The sequence below is a fragment of the Erythranthe guttata genome, chromosome 2 (genome assembly GCF_056151865.1).
Source record: "Erythranthe guttata isolate IM_541 chromosome 2, IM_541, whole genome shotgun sequence".
Taxonomy (NCBI): Eukaryota; Viridiplantae; Streptophyta; class Magnoliopsida; order Lamiales; family Phrymaceae; genus Erythranthe; species Erythranthe guttata.
This window is the reverse complement of record NC_142534.1, coordinates 18,094,326-18,105,883: the sequence shown is the minus strand read 5'-3', so window position 1 is coordinate 18,105,883 and position 11,558 is coordinate 18,094,326. Positions and strand designations below refer to the sequence as shown.

The following is an 11,558-nucleotide window of genomic DNA, read 5'->3' as shown; positions in this document are numbered from 1 at the left end:
CGATGAGCTATATTTTAGCATCATCATTCAATTAATTGTGGAAATTGTATATTATATTGTATTCATGTAGCTAGGTAGCTAGCAAAATCTAATAAGTTAATTAATTAATTGTACAGAGGATGCATAGAAAAGTAGCAGATAGATAGAATAAGTACTCATGTCAACGTACGTACGTAATTGAATATTAATGAATATACTAGATCTCTAATAACCGTAGAGCAGAGCACAGATAATAATGACTCGTATACCGCAGATGATGCCTGGCCGGCAGACTTTTTAATTTCATCCGTACCAACAACGTCAAAGCAAACTAGTGGATGAATTATGAAATTATTTTTTCATTTCATTTTTTCATTCTAGGGGAGTATATCAAATGGACCCATAAATATAGTCGAATCGAACATGTATTTTAATTTCGACTGCCCGGTCATTTAATAATTGACACCGCCCCATCTAATACGTAGCACACGGTTGAGACTTGAGAACAGGCGCGCCTTTACGAATTGAGGATATATATAATTAATTAATTAATTAATTAGTCTTTTTATTATTTTTTCTAGGTTCAATTGCAACCACAATACATACTACTGCAGTTCTGGTCAACCATATGGATCAACATTGATACTAATATATAATCAGTACTAGATTCTGTTATTTCAATTCATTAATTTATCCATCTGATTTATTTTACCCCCCCAAAAAAAAAAGACAATTAAAGTTATTTACGGTGGAAAAGCAATTTTTTAATTATTTTCCATGGACTAGGAAACCGAAAGGAAATGCTCATGAGTCATGTGTTTGTTATTTCCTTATCAAGATTTAAAAATATAGAACCAAGACTTTTCCTATTAATTAATTAATAAAAAATAAAATAAAAGAACACCCCGGCTGGCGACAAAGGCGTCTTTTCTTCTATAATATAAATCGCCAAATGGCAAACGCGTTATCATATACAATAATTACAGGATTATTATTATTATGTAAAAAAGAGTTGCTGAAAATGAGTTGTGAATAAAAATGAATCTGCCAGCATACTTGAACATTCTCTGCTACTATGCCGATTTACATGCAGTCAAATCATCTCCCCAGCAGCACAATTTCCTCCAATTTCTTCATAATGGTAAAAATAACATCTTCAATTTTCCCATATAATTATTAATTCCTCTACTTAGCTTATTATTTCCCATGTTCTAATTAGGTTATCACTCTTCTTGTTGCCGTTGATTAGTATGTGTGTAAACAATCAAGTTTCTTGCTGAAATAATTCAATTCAGGTCTTTCTAGGTCAGTTTTCTTGTTCCTCCACCATTATATTTTCTCTCTCTTTTTTCTTCTCTACTACTGTTGACTTTTATGGTCTTTGTTTGTGCACACACATATATATATATATATGGAAATAAATAACTGAACAAGTTTCAATTTTTATTCCCTGTTTTTTATTTCCATTTTTGTTTTTCAATCTACTTTCCATAATTTTTGGAAATCTATAATGGGTGTTTGATTTAGGAATATGGGTTTTTTTTAATATATTATTTACCCTGAATTTAGTTTTATGATGTACTAATTTCTCATGAATTTCATCCCTTATTATGCTTTCTTGCAAATCTTGCTTCTTTAGTAAATTGATGAGATATTATTATGTGACTGGGTTCTGACTGTAGGTGTGCTTTTCAAATCACTGTAAATGAGATTGCATAACCGTTTCAAGCCGAACTCGAGACGAGCTTTTGAGTTGCTTCGATTTTTTGTGACGAATTGTTGAAAATGGTTATGGATTTGGTAACCAATTCAGCTCTGGGCCCAGTAATGGAAGTCATCTCTCAGACAATCGAAGCCATAATCGAGATAACAGTCGCCTCAGACAATGTCTCCACCCACAAGAAAAGTTTCGCGCAGCTTTCGTCGTACTTGAACAAACTCATCCCTCTCTTGCACGAGCTCAAGACAAAACACATCTCCTCTTCTTCTCAAGGCCTGTCCAATTTCCTCGAAATACTAAATCACGAAACACGAGACGCCAAGAAACTAATCCGAGACTGCACCGAAAGAAACCGATTCTATCTCCTCTTTAACTGCCGCTCCATTGCCAAGCAAATCGAGTCCATTACTGATAAAATAATCCACGCTATTAATTGCATCCCTTTCGCCTCTATGACCATTTCTTTCAACATTAAGGAAGATATCGAAAGCCTCGTTACTACAATGCATAATGCTGAGTTTAGAACTGCAATTGCAGAAGAAGAAATCTTGGAGAGAATCGAATTAGCCATACAAGAAAGAAACGTCGATCGAAGCTACGCGAATAATTTATTATTTTCGATTGCAAAAGCCATGGGAGTTTCGACGGACCCCTCGGAGTTGAAAAGGGTGTTCGATGATTTCAAGGGCGAAATAGACAGTTTACAGACGAGGAAGGATAAAGCCGAAGCCATGCAAATGGATCAAATCATCGCTTTACTCGAAAGGGCCGACGCAGCTTCGTCTCTCGAAGATAGAGAGAAGAAATACTTGAACAAAAGAAGGTCTTTAGGCGTTCAGCCACTCGAAGCGCTGAGGTCATTTTACTGCCCGATAACTGAGGAAGTAATGGTGGACCCCGTCGAGACTCCTTCGGGTCATACATACGAGAGGAGTGCTATAGTGAAGTGGATATCGGAGACCAACGAACCATCTTCCCCTATTACATCATCACCTTTAGATTGTTCAATGCTGAGGCCTAATAAAACTCTTAGGCAGTCTATTGAAGAGTGGAACGAGAGAAATACGATGATTCTTATTGGTTCGTTGAAATCGAGGCTTTCATTAGGAGAAGATGCAGAGGTGGTTCATTCTCTTGAACAGCTGAAGAATCTTTGTGAGGAGAAAGAAATGCATAGAGAGTGGTTGATCTTGGAGAATTATATACCTTCTCTTGTCGAGCTTCTTCGTGTCAAAAATCGGGATATTAGGAATCGAGCCCTTCAAATCCTTTGCTTGCTGGCCAAGGACAACGATCATGCTAAGGTAACTATTTTATTACAATTATTGTTAACATGTCTATTATTAAGTGGTTCTTGATTTGAGTACCCTTTTTTTAATTTTTGGCAGGAAAGAATTGCGAAAGTGGAGAATTCAATCGAAACGATTGTGCAGTTTCTTGGACGGAGAATCGGGGAGAGAAAATTAGCTGTTTCTTTATTATTGGAACTCTCGAAATGCTTAACTGTACGTGATTGCCTCGGAAAAGTACAAGGCTGTATACTTCTTTTAGTAACTACCTTAAGCAATACCGACCCTCAATCTTCCAACGATGCAAAGGATGTTTTGGACAATCTTTCGTACTCTGACGAAAATGTTATTCTCATGGCGAAAAACAATTATTTCGAGCATCTTCTACAACGTCTTTCTTCGGGTATACATGCATATATATGTTTTGTTTTCGATCTTCATCTCTAAAGGGGCTTGTATTATAATCAGAGGTGTATGTATATATTTATTTTTTGCAGGGTCTGATCAAGTTAAGATGACAATGGCAAAGATCTTGGCAGAGATGGAGTTGACCAACCACAACAAGTTGTTTTTAGTCGAAAATGGCGTACTAGATATACTTCTTGTCTTAATCTCGTGCGATGTAGTTGAAATGAAAGTGGTAGCTATTCAAGCTCTTCTGAATCTTTCAACCTTAAAAAAGAATGGCCAAGAGATGATAAAGAAAGGTTTGGTTCGTCCTTTATTAGATATTCTCTACCGACAAACATCTTCACAGAGGTTGCGCGAACTAGTAGCAGCTACTATTGTACATCTTGCTTTATCAACGGTACCTCCAGATTCCGATCCTACCCCCGTTTCAATGTTGGAATCCGAAGAGGATGTTTCTGAGCTGTGTTCATTCATTAGTCTGACAAGTCCTCCTCTGCAGCAGAATATTCTCCGAGCCTTTCACGCCATGTGTCAGTCTCAGTCTTCTGACATAGTTAAGTCGAAACTAAGAGAGGTAATAAAAATTCGGTACTCTATTTACACTATTTTTATCCTAAGCGACATTTTCTTGATTTGACTGATTTTGCCAAAAAACCACAGCACTCAGCTGCGCAGATGTTGTTTCGATTATGCGAGGTCGATGATGACATCACTTTACGCGCAAATGCTGTGAAGCTATTAAGCTGCTTAACCGAAGATGGTGACGAAAGCGAAACCACAGTCACAGAGCACATAACGCAAAATTCGATAGAAAATTTCCTCAAAATCATCAAAACATCCGAAAACGAGGATGAAATCGCCTCTACATTGAGTATAATCGCCACCCTTCCAAAATCCACTCAAATCTCAAATTGGCTATTGGAATCGGTAAATCTAAACACAATTTTCTCCCTTCTTCTCGATAGCAAGAACAGTAATATTCACCAGAAGCATAAGTTGATAGAGAATGCTGTGGGGGCCACATGCCGTTTGACTGTCGGAACGAGCCTCGAACTGCAAAAGAAAGTAGCGGAAGCCAACATTATCCCTTTGTTGGTTAAGTTTCTAGAGATAGGTACAACCGCCTTAACAATAAAACGAGCCTCGGTTTCTCTCGCTCAGCTTTCATCGAATTCCGTTATGCTGACTAGGCAAATCTCGAGGCGGCACGGTTTTTGGTGCTTCTCTGCTTTACCGGAGCCCACTTGTACCGTTCACGGAGGAATCTGCACCGTTGAATCGTCGTTCTGCTTATTAGAGGCTGAAGCAATCCAGCCTCTTATGCGGGCCCTCACAAATCCCGATCAAGATGTGTGCGAAGCTGCTTTAGACGCTCTTTTGACTTTGATCAATAACGAAATGTTGCAAAACGGTTGTAAAGTTTTGGATGAAGCGAATGCCATACCTGTTATAATCAGGTTAATTAGCAGCTCTTCTCCGAGGTTGCAGGAAAAGGTAGTGTGTTCCTTAGAGAGGATATTTCGGTTGGTTGAGTATAAGCAAAGGTATGGAAATTCAGCGCAAACGGCTCTTGTGGATTTGACTCAAAGAGGAAACAATAGATTGAAGTCTTTAGCAGCTAAGATACTTGCTCAGTTAAATGTTCTTCATGACCAGTCTTCGTATTTCTAGACGCTCGGTTTGTTCATCGTATTTTTCATTATGTATATTCTTTATTGAGTAAGCCTGTGTTTTTTTTTGGTTAATTTTTACTGTAAAGTGGGATTTATAGATAGAGCCACTGATTATTAACCATTAGTTAAGCCAGGTTTGTTCTAGATTCTTTTTGTACTTAGTTGATACCATTATGCCTGTAAAATATTGTGTAAAATTTAATTTGTTTTTTCACATTTCATTATTTCCTTTCACATTAAACGAATTTAACCGTTTTTTAATTCCTGCAATTTAATTTCTGTGTGATGCTCTATATTCAGCCCTTTGGAGTACATAAGGATAAGCTTAAGTTTTATATCTTCATTTTGAAAGAACCCTAAAGTTGGTTTTGAATCTGAAATTTTCAGTCCATTATTTTGCAAGAATTAGTGTTCATAAGTCATAAAAGATCATACATTTGAAACTCAAAGATGATGAACTTAAATATAATAAATCAAATATATTATCAGAATTCACAACAGACTTATGAAACAAAAAAAGAATGATAATAACAAGAAGAAGAAGAAGAAGAAGAAGAAGAAGAAGAAGAAGATTACCAAACACAATATGAGATATTATAAGAAACGATTTACGATCGCTTAACTTTGGTCCTGAATAATTTCCTCCTCCCCACAAATTTAAGAACTTCATCAATCAAAATAACCGGAGCCGACACCAAAATCACAAGAAGCCACTCACTCAAACTCAGTGGGACCACACCAAACACATTTGCAAGAACCGGAACATAAAGTATCAAACAGTGCAGACCAAATGATACTGACATTGCAACGAGCAGCCAAGGGTTCCGCCACGGTGGCATTCTGACCAAGCTGTTGTCTTCCGAGAGTGCGTTTAGGGAATTAAACATCTCGATCGCAACCAGCACAGAAAGAGACAGAGTCATCGCCTTCACTTTCCCCACCGAGAAATAATCACACGGGTTCGAGAAACTAATCGTGCGGGACCCACCACCAACCGTGAATGGCGTTGCGGTAAAATTGGACCACGTTGAGCACTCTCCCCAGTTTCGAAGCTGTGATAGTTCGACGAGTGTATGGCCATCATTGACAAGGTTTATACCAAGAAACGAAGCCCGAGTGTACCACACTATGAATACTCCAACAGTTGCAATGCCTACGTAAGAGCCAATCACCTGCCGACACATCTACATATGTAAGAAAAGGAAAAACAAAACAATATATAAACATAAATATATATAGATATAGATAACAGACCATATAGCGAAAGAAAATCCAGGAAGTGATGAGAGGATCAGAGCTTTTTCGGGGCGGTTTTTGCATAATATCCACATCGGATGGGTTAAACCCGAGAGCTGTGGCAGGCGGGCCATCTGTAACCAAATTGACCCATAAGAGCTGCACGGGTATCATACATTCTGGTATTCCTATAGCAGCAGTCAAGAATATGGATATCACTTCTCCAACGTTCGATGAGATCATGTATCTGCAAACAATTTTTTTGTCTCCGTTAATAATTAATTCTGAACTAAAGTTTCTTATATCACAACTTCTAATACATGCTACCAAAAGCAAATATAGATAACAACCACTTGTAAATGTGGCATTAACGTGCGTGAAGAAAAGGGAATATACCTGATAAAAGATTTCATGTTATTGTAAATCGAACGACCCTCAGAAACAGCCGAGACAATTGTGCTGAAATTATCGTCTGCCAACACCATATCTGCTGCTTCTTTTGCTACCTATAAATATTGACCATAACGAGAAGAAAAAATAAAACGAAGTTAAATTATATACATATTCCTTTGGCGAAAAAACCATAGCAGAAATCAAAATCAAACCACTTGCTCAAAATTTCCCCTGTTACCTCAGTTCCGGCAATGCCCATAGCTATTCCAATATCAGCAAGTTTTAAGGCAGGTGCATCGTTAACCCCGTCTCCAGTCATTGCAACGATTTCTCCCATATCTTTGAGCATCCTCACTATATCTTGCTTGTGTCTAGGTTCCGCTCTAGAGAAAACTTTTCCACCAGGCCTCGACAAAATATCAATTTGTTGCGCAGATGAAAGTGTCATAAACTCTTTGCCGGTGAAACTTTTTCCTTCAAGATCCTCATTTTCAGAAAATAACCTAATTTCCTTACAGATTGCCTCAGCTGTCGACTTATTGTCTCCAGTTATCACCATTACATTGATTCCTGCTCCTCTGCAATCCTCAATCGCTTGATGAACTTCCTCTCGAGGAGGGTCCTGTCAATTTTTTTTAATCTTTAATAAACAAACAAACACAATCCTTCTTCAACTAATAATTATATTCATCACAATACTCACCCTTATACCAACTGCCCCTACAAAGATAAGGCCAGTTTCTATTGAGGAATAGGATGAAGGATCGAGCAACTTCTTATGGGCAGGATGATTCTCAGTATAGTAGTCCGAAAACTCTCCCAAATCATCTTTATAAGCCAAGCCTAAGCACCGCAAACCCCTTGAACTCATGTCCAAGAGCCTTGTTAGCAACAATTCTCGGCATTGTTCATCGATGGGAAATATAGATCCATCAGCTAGTTGTACATATGAACTACGCTCCAGCAAACTCTCTACAGCACCCTGCATGAGCACCACGCGTAGAAGAAAAGATTTAACATTAGAGTTTCCAAGACTATGCGTAAAAATATTCAAAAGCATAAAGGGCAACTATTTTCTACCTATTCGACTAAAATTCGCTAAGCTGCATATACTATGAAAACGAGTTGATTTACCTTGACAAGAAGCCGATTGCCCCCGTTTGACTTGCGGGCAATAACACTCATTGACTTACGGATCCGATCAAATTCTAGTGTGGCAACTCTTTTCGATCTCTTTGTCCACCACTCACAACATGCTGAAGTGAACAGGGAGAAAAAAAAACATCACAACAAAAACATAGGCAGAACATATAGAGAAAACATGTGATTACTAACTCACCTAATTTGACTGTGTTGCGATCAATCAAATGATTGGACAAGAGCTTAGAATAGCGTATTTTATCCTTAACATCACTGTCAGAAACCTCCATCTTTTCAACCAACACCTTGAGAGCAGCTTCAGTGGGCAGTCCTGTAACTCTGAATAAACGGCCGTCACAAAATATCCCCGCATCATTACACACGGCACAAATTTCAGCTACAGCTTGCAAGTTGGCATCCATATTATAGCAATTCCAATCCACTATCCCTCCATCTTTGGGGTCATATGTAGTGCCTTCAACTTGGAAAATCCTCGCAGCTGTTGTCTTACCTCCCAAGGTAAAGAACTCCGTCACTGCCATCTGGTTTGTGGTCAAAGTCCCCGTTTTGTCTGAACAAATGACAGTTGTACATCCTAAAGTCTCCACACTAGGAAGCTTCCGAACAATCGCATTCTTCTGCGCCATTTTTCTAGTACCGAGAGCTAAGCAGGTGGTAATGACAGCAGGGAGTCCTTCAGGGATTGCAGCTACTGCAAGTGCGATTGCTATCTTGAAATAGTAAGTGCACTTATCGAACGAAAATTGGAAATTCGTAGGCCGCCCATTTACAATCTCCCACGAGAGAAAATACTTGTAGTTGATAACCCACACAACGAGGCAAACTATGCCAATAGCAGTAGTAAGCCTATTACCAAATTCATCAAGCTTCTTCTTCAATGGGGTTTCACTTTCTTCTAAAGAAGCCTCGTGTATTTGTGTCTGTATATTGCCTATTTCAGTGGACATACCGATGCTCACAACTATGCAGATACAGCTACCGTTAACAACCGTCGTTCCAGCAAAAACCATGTTTTCTTTCGCCTGCAATTCACAATCGTCCATGAATATACAATTGGTGCTTTTCAAGACCGGCATTGCTTCCCCAGTCAACGAACTCTGCTCGACTCTCAAAGTCGAGGTTTTAAGAACCGCAACTCTCATGTCAGCGGGGACTTTATCTCCTACACGCAGTTCCACGATATCACCCGGTACAAGCTCGCGAGCTGGCAGATCGGGCACTAAATACCCATCTCTTAAAACCTTGGTGGAGTCACACTGCATGTCCTTCAAAGCTTCAAGGGCTTTCTCCGCATTACCTTCTTGCCAAACGCCAACAATAGCGTTAAGGACTAATATCAAGATTATGACAAAGGGTTCTACATAGGATTCAAACCCTGATTCATGGGCATCGTTTCCTTGCAGGTAAGCAAGAACAAATGAAATGAAAGCTGCCACTAAGAGGATTTTGACAAGCATATCGTCAAATTGTTCCAGTACGAGTTTCCATAGGGGCTTCCCCTGCTCTTTCTGAAGTTCATTCCATCCAAATGTCTCCCTGCGCTTCTCCGCCTCGTATGTGCTCAAACCTTTGTCTAATTTCACCTTGTACTCTTTCAGACACTGCTCAACAGACCATGACCATGCCTTGAATGGTGTTTCAACTATTTCTTCCATCGGAAACTCAACTCTCACCCCAACTAATTTACCAGGAGTTCATTTCAAATTCTACAGAAGAGACTATATGCAATTACCAAAAATGCAACTCCAGCAAAAAAAAAAATAAAAAAATAAAAAATGAAGTAATTAACAGCCAAATTCTAAGTAACATAATAAATCAAAATTAAAAACGGTGTACAAACAATACTCTTTAGGATCTACTCCAACCATATACTTAATTGGAAGAGTAAGAGTAACTGTTTGATCAAATAATCAATTTAAAGCATTTAATGTGCAACTAAAAAATAAAGTCTTTATTGCAACCCCAACCAACTATGTAATAAACAGTAAAGACAAAACCAAACAAGTGGCCGCTAACAATAAACACAGAAAATCACCATGCTCCTTGACACAGGTAAGTAACACAATAATTGTGCATGCAATTCAGTAACAGAAAAACGCGTATTAAAAGCAAGCAGCATTAGGGTTCATCATCAAAATTGAACTTACAGTAAGAAAATTGACGGCCCATGAAAAGAAAACTTGCAAATATGAGAAGAACCCAGTTCACAGACTGCAGAAATTGTGCATATAAATGAAGAAAAGTCGATGGCTTTGAGACAAAGCAACATGGAATAAGAATATATATAATTCATAAAAGAAAAATACCGGAAATTATCGTGGGGAAAGATCTTAGTCGTATATTATGCTTTCTGTTCCAATTAGCAAAGGCACCCTGTGTGGGTGGGAGCGTTTGGTCAATTTTCATCCAAAGAGTGGTTGCATTTGCATATGTAGTGGAGAAAAGCGGTGGTTATTAGGAATTTTTGTAGCAGTTCTTCTTTTTGAAATGTTTTATTTTTGTTTTTCTAAATATGAAAGCGGGGTAATCAAGCAAAACTGCTTCTTTACAGTTTACACTTGAAATTTGAATAGAATTGACCTCCTGAATTTATATTAGATTGGCTAATCTTATTGTGTTAATATGATCAATAAATATATTATTGGTATAAATAAATAAATAAATAGTAAATTTTCTCTCTTTCTTTTTGGAACAGACTATATTATATTATAGTGGAATTTCAAAGTGCAACGTTGACTTTGGATTTGAAGACGTGAAGAAGGCTTCTTATATAAAGAGAGAAAGGAATCTATACATACATAGTAGGTAGGTAGGTATACAACAAGCAAAGAATGAAGTAAATAGACATGGACGCCATTTATTTCTATTCTTTGGATCCATTCGACTTTTGTCCATTTTTTTTGTTTCAATTTTAAGTCATAGTTTTATATTAAATTTAGGGAATTGCTTTTTGCGGTTTGAAAATTGCTATTTGCGGTTTTTGACAAAACCCCCCAAAAAAATATTTTATTTCACTAAAACCCCAAAACTTTCCAAAAAAATCCAAAAACCCCCCCAAAACGCCTAAAAGCCCAACTTGGGCGCCCATTTATGCAGTGCACGCCCAAGTTGGGCGTGCAAGCTGCATTTGGGCGCCCGAATTGGGCGTCCAGTGCAAAAAAAATTTTTTTTTTTTTTTTTTTTTTGTTTTTTTAAATTGTCGAACGCCCAAGATGGGCGCCCAAGGCGTGTACGAACGCCCGGAACGGGCGTTCGACCATTTTTTTGCGAAAAAAAAAGCCCTACAAATCGATTTGTAGGGCTTTTTAACATGAAATTGGTTCCGTAATCGACCTACCCAATGCATATTACACATAAAAGAGTCGAAATTACATCAAAAAATCGAAGCCCAACCCTTCTTCAAGCTTGATTTCGAATTTTCGAATTTTTTTTTCTTTTTTTTTTGCTATTTGCAGTTTTGGGGGTTTTTTTGATATTTTTAAAAGTTTTGGGGGGTTTTTTTTAAAACCGCGAATAGCAATTTTGTGACCGCAAATAGCATTTTCTTAAATTTATTTGTGTTGGATTATTGTCAAATCAAGCTGTCTTAGTAGTTGTTTGTCTGTCGTTAGATATATATATATATATTTATGTGGTTAGAAAAGAATACCAAGAAAACTTGTGTCTCTGCAAGTCAATAACTAAACTTTAAATTAT

The 11,558-nt window shown here is 37.8% G+C and overlaps 2 protein-coding genes across 9 annotated transcripts; one reads left to right on the top strand and one right to left on the bottom strand.

Annotated features, from left to right (window-relative positions):
* The first annotated feature begins 902 nt into the window (after window positions 1-902).
* Window positions 903-5,313, top strand: LOC105963937 (U-box domain-containing protein 43). Of its 3 annotated transcripts, none has more exons than XM_088814829.1 (6): window positions 903-1,120; window positions 1,199-1,284; window positions 1,662-3,003; window positions 3,088-3,391; window positions 3,486-3,973; window positions 4,060-5,313. In XM_088814829.1, the coding sequence occupies exons 3-6, from the start codon at window positions 1,765-1,767 to the stop codon at window positions 5,068-5,070; spliced, it is 3,042 nt and encodes a 1,013-aa protein (XP_088670955.1). In that variant the 5' UTR covers window positions 903-1,120; window positions 1,199-1,284; window positions 1,662-1,764; the 3' UTR covers window positions 5,071-5,313. The 3 variants fall into 3 exon arrangements, with proteins under 3 accessions (XP_088670955.1, XP_012843888.1, XP_088670956.1); XM_088814830.1 differs by having other exon boundaries at window positions 979-1,120; window positions 1,229-1,284; XM_012988434.2 differs by lacking the exon at window positions 1,199-1,284.
* A 195-nt stretch (window positions 5,314-5,508) lies between these two features.
* On the bottom strand, window positions 5,509-10,602 carry ECA2 (ER-type Ca2+-ATPase 2). 6 transcript variants are annotated; one of them, XM_088814826.1, is made up of 9 exons: window positions 10,169-10,602; window positions 10,010-10,073; window positions 8,041-9,580; window positions 7,836-7,957; window positions 7,405-7,683; window positions 6,940-7,323; window positions 6,705-6,814; window positions 6,327-6,555; window positions 5,509-6,244 (listed from the first exon to the last, which is right to left on the bottom strand). In XM_088814826.1, the coding sequence occupies exons 3-9, from the start codon at window positions 9,515-9,517 to the stop codon at window positions 5,681-5,683; spliced, it is 3,165 nt and encodes a 1,054-aa protein (XP_088670952.1). In that variant the 5' UTR covers window positions 9,518-9,580; window positions 10,010-10,073; window positions 10,169-10,602; the 3' UTR covers window positions 5,509-5,680. The 6 variants fall into 6 exon arrangements, with proteins under 6 accessions (XP_088670952.1, XP_088670950.1, XP_088670953.1 ...); XM_088814824.1 differs by having other exon boundaries at window positions 8,041-9,568; XM_088814827.1 differs by lacking the exon at window positions 10,010-10,073.
* Window positions 10,603-11,558: the final 956 nt, after the last annotated feature.